General features: G+C 38.1%; 1 protein-coding gene across 4 annotated transcripts in view; it reads left to right on the top strand.

Moving 5' to 3' along the window:
- Window positions 1-8262, top strand: part of map3k10 (mitogen-activated protein kinase kinase kinase 10) — a 38235-nt gene extending 29973 nt beyond the window's left edge. For 3 of the 4 annotated variants that reach the window (XM_027137488.2, XM_027137563.2, XM_027137424.2), the window contains 7 exons: window positions 315-561; window positions 661-783; window positions 1131-1269; window positions 1388-1497; window positions 1844-2070; window positions 2612-3137; window positions 3392-5955. In XM_027137488.2, coding sequence (XP_026993289.1) covers window positions 315-561; window positions 661-783; window positions 1131-1269; window positions 1388-1497; window positions 1844-2070; window positions 2612-3137; window positions 3392-3771 — 1752 coding nt within the window. In that variant the 3' untranslated portion in view covers window positions 3772-5955. Of the gene's footprint in view, window positions 1-314; window positions 562-660; window positions 784-1130; window positions 1270-1387; window positions 1498-1843; window positions 2071-2611; window positions 3138-3391; window positions 5956-7251 lie in introns of those variants that run through there. The other variant, XM_027137651.2, reaches the window with a different exon arrangement.
- Window positions 8263-12129: the final 3867 nt, after the last annotated feature.

Raw genomic sequence — 12129 nt, 5'->3', positions numbered from 1 at the left:
TCTTTACGTAGTATTTATTTCCAATGTTTTATAAAGAGATGTTTGTAGGTTGTTTGTATTTATCGAACACCGGGAAACTGTCAGCATATAACGTTTTTCTCTAATAAAATACCTTTTTATATCTCTAAAACAATCTATTATCTCATTTTCAATTCCCGTCTACAAGCAACGTTATCTCAGTTCCCCTAATATACTATTATTATTATTCTTTGAGATTCTTTATGCTAAATGTAAATAGACGATGTACCTTTTTTAATACCGATGCATGGCGATTATCCTCAAACAGAGATAAAATACAATTTTAAAATACACAGGAGCTGCGTTCCTGGGAAGAGGAGCTGGCTCGGGCTGCAGAGGAACAGAGGACGCAGGAAGAACTGTTGAAGAGACGTGAGCAAGAATTAGCCGAGCGGGAGATCGACATCGTGGAGAGAGAGCTGAACATCATAATCCATCAGATGTACCAGGAAAAGCCACACGTCAAAAAACGCAAGGGCCACTTCAAAAAGAGCCGGCTCATCAAACTGGGCCGAGACAGCAACTGTATCAGCCTGCCATCTGGTGGGTTGGATAGAAAATACAACCGGGTGATTAATATACTGTACAGCACATTTTACATAAATATATGATCTAAAAACCTTCTCTGATTGTTTTGTGTAGATTTTGAGCATAAGATCACAGTGCAGGCGTCTCCCAGTGTGGATAAGAGGAAAAGTCAGGGCAGCGAGAGCACGACTCCACCAGCCAGTCCGGGTGTTATACCTCGCCTCAGAGCCATCCGACGTGAGTAGATGTCTCTAGGACTTCATCATCTGGCATTTACATGAAACTCAGAATTCAGTCAGAATGCTCGAGATTATGACGGAGTGCTGTGATCAGGAGTGCTAGGATCTAAAGCAGAGCCATGCGGATTCATTTGAAGGGTCGATGTCAGTCTTAGAGACACCGTGTCCCTTTGGACACATGGTTCGAGTAATCTTTAAAATAATATCTATAAGATAATTTACCAAATTCTATACAAACTCCGCTTCGACCGAGCTTTTTAGGTTTTGCATTGAAGTCTAAAGCGGTTACCGAGTAATTAATTGTAGGTTATGTAATAAAAATTTCTTCTTTTCTATGATCTCTAGTGACTCCGAGTGACGGGAGGAACACCTGGGGCCGTACAGCGGTGTGCAAGAAAGAAGACCTGTCCGGGGCTAAAAAGAAGGGCCGTACCTGGGGTCCCAGCTCCACCCATCAGCGAGAGCGTGTAGGAGGAGAAGAGAGGTACACAACTTAATCCATACACCATTGCAGATGTGCTAAATTATGGAATCTTTTGGAGCTATGTATATAAATATAATAATTAGTTGTCAGGAATAATATCTAAGTACTATATTTGCAGGTTAAAGTCACTTGGAGAGGGCAAGGTGTGGTCTTCCAGTGCTCCTAATCTGGGCAAGTCCCCCAAACATGCTCCTATAACTGGTGGCTTCTCCAGTCTCAATGAGATGGGTGAGTTAGTCTTGAGGGAAACATTTTGGTTTCTATGGCAACAGTTTCTTAAGCCGAAATGTGTAAATGTTAATTTGCTAAAGTTTTCCGAATGGAGATTTATTTAACAATTTTGAAAAGAGTCTCCGTTAAAGAATCACACAACGAACACACGTCGGACGTAAGGCTTCGAGTCACTGTAATGTTTCAGTTGTCACTCAACTAGAAATTTCTACAGTGTTAATCTAAATTATAAACCGACCACAAGATTAAGATGTTTTTTTTAATTAAAAAAAAAGGGTCTGTCATCCCAGGATCCATTCTCTGAAGGAATTCAGTGTAAAATCTCATGTCTGTGTTTCTGTAGAGGAACAGAGTGAACTCGAGGAGCGATCGGCTCCGGAGGGAAGCAGCAACGGAGCGACAGAGGATGCCAGCCACGCATGGACGGGTGTAGGGCTTGGTGTGGGTTCCCAGGATTCTTTGCGGCGCTGCAATCAGAGGAAGAAGAGTGACATGGTACTGCTAGGCTGTGCCTCCATCTTGGCTGCCGTGGGCTTCGGCTCTGACCTGCTACAGCTGGGACGATTGCAGGTAAAAAGAGGGATGAAAGACACCTGAAAAGCTTATGTGAGCTTTTATATGAGCTTGATCATGTTTTATTAAAACGCATCAAGTTGCATAACAAATTTTGAAAAAACAAAACAAAACAAAAACAAAACAAAACAAAAAAACAGTGCACCTCTTCATTCTTTCTTTCTTTCTTTCTTTCTTTCTTTCTTTCTTTCTTTCTTTCTTTCTTTCTTTCTTTCTTTCTTTCTTTCCATCCTTGCTTTCTTGTCCTAGGATGTCCTTTCGTTCTTTCATTCTTTAATTCTTCTCTCTCTCTCTCTCTCTCTCTCTCTCTCTCTCTCTCTCTCTCTCTCTCTCTCTCTCTCTCTCCCCCCCGTTCGACCCCTCAGTTCAGAAATTCAGTAGTTATTATGTGTAATTCTCATTCACAAGCCACATTTAACTTAATTAAACGATTGTTCATTAATTCAATAGTACAATATATTAAGCAATCAGTGTGTATGTCTGTGTGTGTGTCTCTGTGTGTGTGTGTGTGTGTGTGTGTGTGTGTGTGTGTGTACAGGTAAGTCAAGATGAACAGGATTCACGTGAGGAGAGAAAAAAGAAGGAAGGTCTGTTTCAGCGCACAGGTCGGTTCCGGCGTAGCACTTCACCCCCAAGTCGTACACTGTCCCTGTCTCTGTCTCACAACCGCCATCACCATGAGTCAGCACTGCCCTGCCTGGACCCGTCTCCTTCTGTCACACTCCTGTCCCTCTCCTCTCTTTCTGACTGCAACTCCACCAAGTCATTGCTGCCCTCAGACCCGGACGATCTTATCCCAAGTCCGAGTGGCACCATGACCTGTCCGGCACCGGCTCTAAACCCTCTGCTGGACCTGAGAGCAGAGAGTTTTAAACGGGAACCCAACCAGTCGCTCACACCCACCCACGTCTCCGCCACCATGGCTGTGAACCGCGGGCACCGACGCACTCCGTCTGACAGTGCCATCAGACCTCGTGCACAGACAGTGACAGGACACCAGCGCACGCCCTCAGACGGCTGCATGCCAATTCCTCCCATCACACCCACTAACACACCACACACAGGTGAGTCAGCAGGAATGAGTGTCAGCTAGGGATTAACACAGTGCTACAATCTGTATCTGTAAGCTTTATATCTATAACTGTATCTGCCAAGTTCCCTAAAAAACCTTACATGTGTTTGCATTTATCCCTGCAATGTGGATTTGGCTTAAACTGTCTTTCTTTCTTTCTTGCTTTCTTTCTTGCTTTCTTTCTTGCTTTCTTTCTTGCTTTCTTGCTTTTTTTCTTTCTTTCTGCTTTTGTTCCGATCGGTTCAGGTTCTCGTGACACGTTAGACATCCCTCGTCTCCCTGACCCGTCCACAATCTACCCCGCGGTGCATCGGCGTAAACCTCCTCCTTCTTCAGAATTTCAGACTGGAACCCTCGAGCGACCAAAGACACTGGAGTTTGCCCCGCGTCCACGCCCCACCCCGGTCCGAGCGCGTCCTGACCCGTGGAAGCTGTCGTCACTGTCGCGGACACTGAGCTCATCACCAGGGAGCAGCTGTGACAGTCCACTAGGCTCTGGGGACAGCGGGGTCAGCGCGGGAGGCACCACTGGACGCCAAACTCTGCTGGACATGGACATGGAGGGCCAGAGCCAGGACAGCACGGTGCCTCTATGTGGGCAGCACTCAGAAGCCACTTTCTCATAAAATCCCATGAAACCTCCATTATAACCACATGGCCAGCATATTCCTTAGAGCTATGAATCTCCCAACTCTGTCCTGCATATCTCATGGAGGCCGTTGTGGTTGGTGTCTCTATTAGACTGAATATCCCAGAAACCACGGTGACCCCTCACAGTGTGAGAGTGTGAGATACGTTCTCAACAGACAAAACAAAACAACAAAAGAACAACAAAATCACCTGGAGGGCTGTGGATTATCTTTCAAAGCCACTGCACTGTCAGAGCTGCAGCACTTTCATGAGCTCCATAAAAGTAAAGGTCAAATCCTACTACCTGCATCATTCCCCCTATAGATTGTTCAATAAATCTCTCTTTTTTTAACAACCAGGTAATATGTATGTGATGAATTGCATTAGCAAAGCCATTCCTTTGATACTGTATTTTCTGGACAAGAGGTTGCCCGTGATATTAAGACAGACCTCCATTAATTATGAAGAAAAAATAATATATAATAAGTTTGCTATTAAGTCACAAGAACTGATAATCTTAAACCAATATCGTAATAGCCTGCTTAGGCGTTTGTCCCTTTAGTGATACCACAGGCCAGGAAGGAATCGTGTGAGCTTTTGTTCATCCTCGTAGAACGTCCCTCATGTGAGATCCAAAATACCGCATCACACAGATACGATATATTACATTTAATCCGGTTAATAACTGTGAAGCACAAAAAAAAAAAGTCTAAACAAAAGTTTATCCGTTCGCAGTTATTTTGGAGAAAATATTCTGCCTTTTCTTAAAGGAACTGAAACGGCGGTCTTAATTAGCATTCACAAACTATTTTACTTCTTAATTTCTTCAATTTGTTGATTCATTTTTAAATTGTGCATTATTTCTTGGTTGTTTTTCTATTATTTATCTATATATTTTAATATTCAATTGTTCTATATCACTCTGGATATCATGATACAATGAATCACTTATACAATTAATCCAAATCCTAAAAAACTATTTTTGTAGTGGAATATGATCATATTTGGCCATTTGGTAATATTTCACTTCCCAATTGAAGGCTTCTGAGATGTCAGTGTGTCCTGTTTGCACATAGATTGCTCAGAAAGATTTTCCCGTGCTTAATTACAGTTATAAACTGGCCAAGACGTGTTTAGGGGCGGAGCCTTGTGAATGGTATTAATGACTCAAATCTGCCATAAGACCACAGTTAATATACATACGGCTCAAATATTTGGAGTTGAAAACTGTCAGTTAACATACATCATCACTGGCTGTGTTACGATTAGTCTATGAAATGCTAATTAGAGAAGATTAATGTGGGGCTTATAGTCCAGAAAATATGGTAGATCTAAGCAAAGGTTTGCTTCTTCAGTTTTTGAGGAGAAGACTGACCATCTCAGGCTCTCTGCAGAACCTAATCAGAAAGCAGGAGCTGTTTTAATGTGAAGGCCTTGTTTATCAGCAAATCCTGATGTACAGTACAAATTGCCTGTGTGTAAGTATGTAAGCACGAATGTGTGCATGTGTCTTTCCGTGAGGATGTGTCATAGGAGTTAGAACGACTGAGAACTAGCCTCATCAGATGTTTACGGTTGAAATGCACTCTCACTTCCGTTTTCCTCGGTAAACTGGAACATTGTGAGCATGAAGAAAGGAAAGGACTGTTATGGTCAAACGAGGGTCTCCGTCCGTTTGCAATAAAATACGAAACCTACCGTACCATACTACCTGTATTGAAACATACACGCTCGTTTACCTCTTCACTCGAGACCATGGAAGATCTTCCTCTGCCTACACACTGATATGAGAGAAAGGAAGTTCTAGATGAAGCGTGTAGTCTTTTTCTTTATTCTGATGCTCTATAAAATGCCGCTGTAATCAGGCACAATGAGAAGGATGCGTGATGACATCATTCTGTTCAGAACAAGGAGCCCTTAACCTTGGGTTTATGATATTGTCATAATTGTCTGAAGACAGTTACACTTTAAAGCTCGAAGGTTCAACCTGGTAATCGACAGTATTTTTTCAACTGTCTGCCGGTGAGAGTGTGTGAGTGTGTGTGTGTGCGTGTGTGTGTGTGTGTTATTGTTATCATTTGTATGAGGTGGCTCTGTGGAGGGATGATTCACAAAGCTGTCTCCTATTTCCTGTGTGAAAAGAACTAAGAGTATTTATTAAAATTATTGTTATGATTGAAGGAGTGATGAATTATTATTCATTATCGGTGTGAGTAACAAACATATAAACAAACAAAAAAGTTTAAAATCAAATCAGTAAACATCTCACTAGGGTACATACACAAAGCAGGCACCTAATAGTTATTAGGTCAGTAGTTTAATATGCTGATTAGGATTTTAGATAAGACTCTCCTCATATAAACCACATCTCAAGTGCATTGTTTGTAATATATATTGTGCATTATTTGTTATATGATCGATAGATTTATTAGGTTTAAACTAGGTGTGCATTAGACCTCCTGGTGGGCCAGTGAACAGGAAGCAGCCAAAATAAAATAATAAAAAAAAAAAAGAAAAAGAAAAAAGACTGGGTGTGCATTGACCAGAAAAGCTTTTGACGTGTGGTGTTGAAAATGAGAATATGAAATCTTTCCATTAGATGTCGCCAAATTCACAAACAGCCGAAACAAAACATCACTACATTAGTACTACAAAATTATATTTAAAATAATAAACAAATTAGTAAGAAAATAATTAAATATTATAAGACATTTCTGTGTTCTGTATATGTTATATTTAAAAGTGGAATAGTTTAAGTACACTAATAATAATAATAATAATCGTAATAATCATTATCATAATCATAATCACAATAATACTAATAATCATAATCATAATAATAACCATAACAGCGATTATTATTATTATTATTATTATTATTATTATTATTATTATTATTATTATTATTATTATTATTATTATTATTATTATTGTTGTTGTTGTTGTTATTAATAATAATAATAGTAATAATAATAATAATAATAATAATAATAATAGTAATAATAGTATTTATAATAATAATAATAATAATAATAGTAATAATAATAGTATTAATAATAATAATAATAATAATAATAATAATAATAATAATAATAATAATAATAATAATAAATAAACAGCAACAACCTACAACATGCAAAAATATATGACAATAAATGCTGTATGTGAATACTATTAATTCTATTTACCATTTCTTCTCATCTGATTACTACAAAATATTAAATTATTGTAAATAATGTATATATGTATGTATATTAGCTATTGCTAAAAAGTCCTGATGTGGTAGATCTAACCATCTAAGCTGAATGTTTAGCTATCATGATGGGCAACTTGTCAAAGTTACTCAGGTCCATAATCTTGCCTATTTTTTCAGCTTTGAATGCATGAAATGTGAGAGCTGACTGCTCATTACAGCTGATCACTGTGTGTGTGAGTGTGTACACATATATGTAAAATAGTGTGTTTATATCTTTCAGAGGAGAACATCAGACCAACACCAGAAGCCACAATATGGACATGATGGATAAAAAAAACAATACATCCTAATACTGCACATGCACCCCTCCCAACATACCCGCACACAAGCATAGCTGAGCTCTGCCCCGCTGCTCGTGTCCGTGAAAGCAGCCGCCACTCTAACACTTTCAGACGCTAGTCAGTTACCTAGCAACCACCCTTCACTTCCATGGCAATGCTATAAAAAGCCACAGTAAAGAAAAGAAGCCAGGAAAGGAAGGGAAGATGGTGGACATGGCAATACTGACACGACAAGAACATGTTTCTAAATGTGTCTATGATCAGAAATCCAACACGTTCAAATCCAAACACATTCATTTACCTAAGAGTATTGTGTTACACCATCACATGGGCCGTGCAAAATGTCTGATTAGTAGTCGTTTTGTGCCAACGAGCGATTTTCCATCCTTTTGTCAGCATGGTAGAAAAAATGTACCCATTAAATATGTGCTTTCTTTCTTTTTTCTGTTCATTTTTGTAACCCCCCTCTCCTTCCTCTGGCATTTAAAGCAGCAGGAGGCATTAAGGAAAAGCAGTCAGTAGTGACAGCCTCATAATTACCCCATGAGAAAGAGGAAGGGACTAAAGAAAAAGCAAATAGTGTCTGAATAAGGAGGTGAATTAGGCCTTCAGGATTTAACAAATAATGTGTTGATTCATCTCAGACCTGGGCTTCATGGAGTCAGAATCTCCTGTGAACACGCTTAATTATCACACTGCATCCTGCACTCATATGAAAGCTTCCTCACAGCTCAGCAATCATGCATTTCTTTCACTTCTGTGGAAGTGTTTACTGAAATCACAGCTTCAGAAAATGTCTTCGTATACAGTACATATCTTGTGTGATGTGCAGCAGCATTATAAAACACAGCCTTAGCTTCTGATGTATATTCTATTTATTTTGCTTCATTTATCTTTCTAATTCTATGGGACGGAGGTCATTGTTTAATAAATAAAATTTGACCCTTGGAGCTGTGTTCTGACTTTAAATTTTTATTTAAATTTAGCATAAATTAGCCATAAATACGCTTATACTTTATTATTCTTACACATCTAAAGCAGTATATTGTTATGTTTTAGGGGATCAATTACTTTTGCTCATTCATGCATAGTTCATTTTCTTTAAAACAATGCTCTAAACAGTAATAAGGTCATACAGTGTATATATATATATATATATATATATATATATATATATATATATATATATATCACACAGTGGTGTGAAAAAGTGTTTGCCCCTCCCTGATTTTTATATAAGAAATGCATGTTCTTATTCATATAAGAAATGCATGTTGTGTTTACTTGTGTTATCTTTGACTAATATTTAAATTCCTTTGATGATCTGAAACATTAAAGTGTGACAAACGTGCAACAGAATGCAAAAGGGGGCAAACACTTTTTCACACCGCTTTATATATAAGAAATAAAACCTGTTGAGCGGTTCTGTTATTTAAAACTAACTAATTAACCACTGAAACAAACAAACAAACAAACAAACAAATAAACAAGTAAGTAAGTAAGTAAGTAAGTAAGTAAGTAAGTAAATAAATAAGTAAGTAATTAAGTAAGTAAGTAAGTAAGTAAGTGAGTAAGTAAGTAAGTAAGTAAGTAAGTAAATAAATAAGTAAGTAAGTAAGTAAGTAAGTAAGTAAGTAAGTAAGTAAATAAATAAAAATCACTGACAGGATCGTGTCTAGGATCACCTGGATAGATTTTCTTTCCTGTCAAACAATTTCTTTTCAGCTCATTTCATTCACACCTAATTCACATTTTCTATAATTGAATAATGTCTCTGCACTGTAGCAATTTCAGCTGTTGTTACGCTTCAAAATACTGTTGTTTTTATTGGCATAATGTGACTTATAATGTAAAGACTTCTACTTTCTCCGTCCTTTTCTTCAGCCGTTTAGTCGCCATTTCATGCTTTCAGCATTCACTTTGCTTTACTTTTTATGGAGTCATGTCACTAAATGCAAATGTGCTGTCATGAGAATGCACTTTATTGATGATTGACCCATAATTGAGCCTTTTAAAATCTCTTAGACTTTACATTTACAGACAACTTAAACTTTAAAATGATGAATATGTTTTTTAAAAAACATATTTACTGTATATGAACGTCTCGCTTTCAAATCCCCGTTGAAGTAACTGTTACTATTGAAACGGTTAATTAGTATAAATCTATGATTTGCCTTTCAGACAACTCTACTGTCATAAAAAATATTAAAGACCACTTTCTGACCAATTATATTTGAGAATTTGACAGAGTTGTGGAATTAAAAGCTTATAAACATTAGATGCTAATATTGCTAAGGATAGTATACCTCAGACCTGAGGGGCAATACAGCTACTGTAAAGCTGCTATTATTTATACACATTATGTACTCATAATTGTGCGGTCTTTCAGGAATTCGCTACAGTCATGAAAATTGTCCACAAGAGGTCACCAGACTTGTTAGTCAATTGTCTGATTGGTCCGTATTATTTAACCTGTTTCCAGATTGTCAATACCCTGTTATACAGTACAACTTCTGTTTCCTGTTAGCCTGATTGGCTTGGTTTCACATATTAGAATTTTAATGATCCTGTTCTGAGGGCACTTCTAGCACCTCTGAGGTTTGTGGGTTTTCTTGCAGTCTTTGCTCTTGTTTGCATGTTCCCCGTTTCCTCTGGGTACTCTGGTTTCCTCCCCTAGTCCATAGACTTGTGTTGTACCTGACTGGCATTTCTAACTGTTCTGCAGTGTGTGTGAGTGTGAGATTGCATGATCAAGCTCTATGATGGTTTGGAACAGTGTCCACGGTGTCCCCTGCCTCCTAGCCGAGGAACCCTGGGAAAGACTCCAAGTTCCCTGTGACCTTGTGTAGTATAACGGTATAAAAATTGAATGACTGCAATTTTGCAATGTTTGCTTATTATAGTAATAATTATACATATGTATACTTTTATGGCTTTTGGCAGACCCATGTTTCAAGAGCGACTTACAATTTTAACTCATTTTACACAACTGATCGATTGAGGGTTAAGGGCCTTGCTCAGGGGCCCAGCAGTGGCAGGTCGGTTGAACTGGGATTCAAACTCACAAACTTCTGTGTGGTTGTCCAACATTAATGTCTTGTATTATAAATATACAATAGACTACTGTACTTCCAAAACCAACAAAAGTAGACTTAGATTTAGAACATTGTCTAAAACCCAAAAGATACATCATGTTTTCTTCTAGAAGCTAAAAATGTTCATTTGGCAAGATGAATGCTGTTTTTTTCCTCCTCTTGCTGTATTGATCCTGTGTGGGTGTGCAGGTTAGGGATTGTACTGTAGGTAGACTGTTGAAGGCATTTAAAGATGTTCACAACCAAAATAAGATGTCTTATATCAAGCTCCTGAGGAAAGAAAAAAGAAGCGCATGGAGGTGGTATTTGGTCCAATTCTAATTCTACAGAGCAGCAATTCTACAGCTCCGAATCAAATCTTTTCAGACTTAACATTTCTAAAGAAGGAAAAAAAAACAGACAGGACTCTCGCTGTGTTTTTCTAAAGTTTATTTGTTTTGAAATACATATCAATAGTGCATTCCTGGGCTTGCAGGTAAATATAACCAGTTCTTAGGTTCTTCCGATGACACACTCTCGCTGAGGGGGCAAAAACATGAACCAGCAAGACGGTGGGATAAAAACCATAACAACCATAACAACCAGAAGGTCCGAATCGCTCTCTCTCCAGAATAGACGAAAGAATGAAAAAAAGAAACCAGCGAGTTGTTTATTTGTGTTCAGGTCTGTAGGGTACCCTCACCCCTTCAACTGCATCCTTCATCATTATCATCATCATCATCATCATCATCATCATCATCATCATCATAATTATACATTTCTCATTCTTAGGATCTCACTTGGGAGGTCAAAGGTCATACCCCCAAACCCTTGGACTGCAATTCAGACAAGACTGAAGTTGTGACATCACAAAAAAAAAGGCATTTAACAGAAAAGAAATTTTTAACATATACACATATACAAAGTTGCCCCTTTTTGATCTTTAAATATATATATATATATATTTTTTTTCATAATCTCATTTATTCTTCTTTCTCGTATATTGATAAAACAATTCCGTAATGTAAAGCTCTCCACAACCATCGTTTTATTTTTTTTGTACATCATGTTTTTTTTAAAACCACACGTCTATTTGAACATTCAACGAACAGCTACCTCAAGTGACATCAAAGAAAACGAGCACAGCTAACTGCTTCACTTTCGTCCATCAGACTTCTCGTATTTGTGCTTCAATCACACAATCCTGTGTCGTTACCATTTGACCAAAGACAGCCAGCACACGGGGACATAAGAGACACGTTTAACAGAGCTAATGACCCAGACTCCAGTGATGCATCGCTATCATCTTTGCCCTTTACATAAAAAAAATTATAATCAACCAAATTAAATTCAAGATAAAAAGCCATAAAAATCCAAACATCAGGGCGACAAACATGATACGGAAAAATCTAGAAAGGCTGGGAAGTCCGAGAGCTGAGGAGAAAGCTAGCAAGCATTTTGTTTCTCATCTATCCTCGTCTCAATCCACGCTCGGCGTCCCCCAGAGTCGCACTGACAACGTTATCTCTCATCTCAGGTCAGACAGAAATGTCTCAGCTGACTGATCGCTAATGCAAACTGGAAAATAAAGTGATTGCATGATGTGGTTTATTATATGCAAGTTATTTGTGTTAAAATTAAGATTAATTATCGATGCTTCCAGTTTGGGACATGCTGTAAATTTGGGTCACTGGACACTGAGGATGATTTAAACTATTGAATCTGTGTTAAACTCAAGGCTTT

Source organism: Tachysurus fulvidraco, chromosome 13 (assembly GCF_022655615.1).
Source record: "Tachysurus fulvidraco isolate hzauxx_2018 chromosome 13, HZAU_PFXX_2.0, whole genome shotgun sequence".
Taxonomy (NCBI): domain Eukaryota; kingdom Metazoa; phylum Chordata; class Actinopteri; order Siluriformes; family Bagridae; genus Tachysurus; species Tachysurus fulvidraco.
The sequence above is the reverse complement of the archived record's forward strand: the minus strand, read 5'-3'. Positions and strand labels throughout refer to the sequence as shown.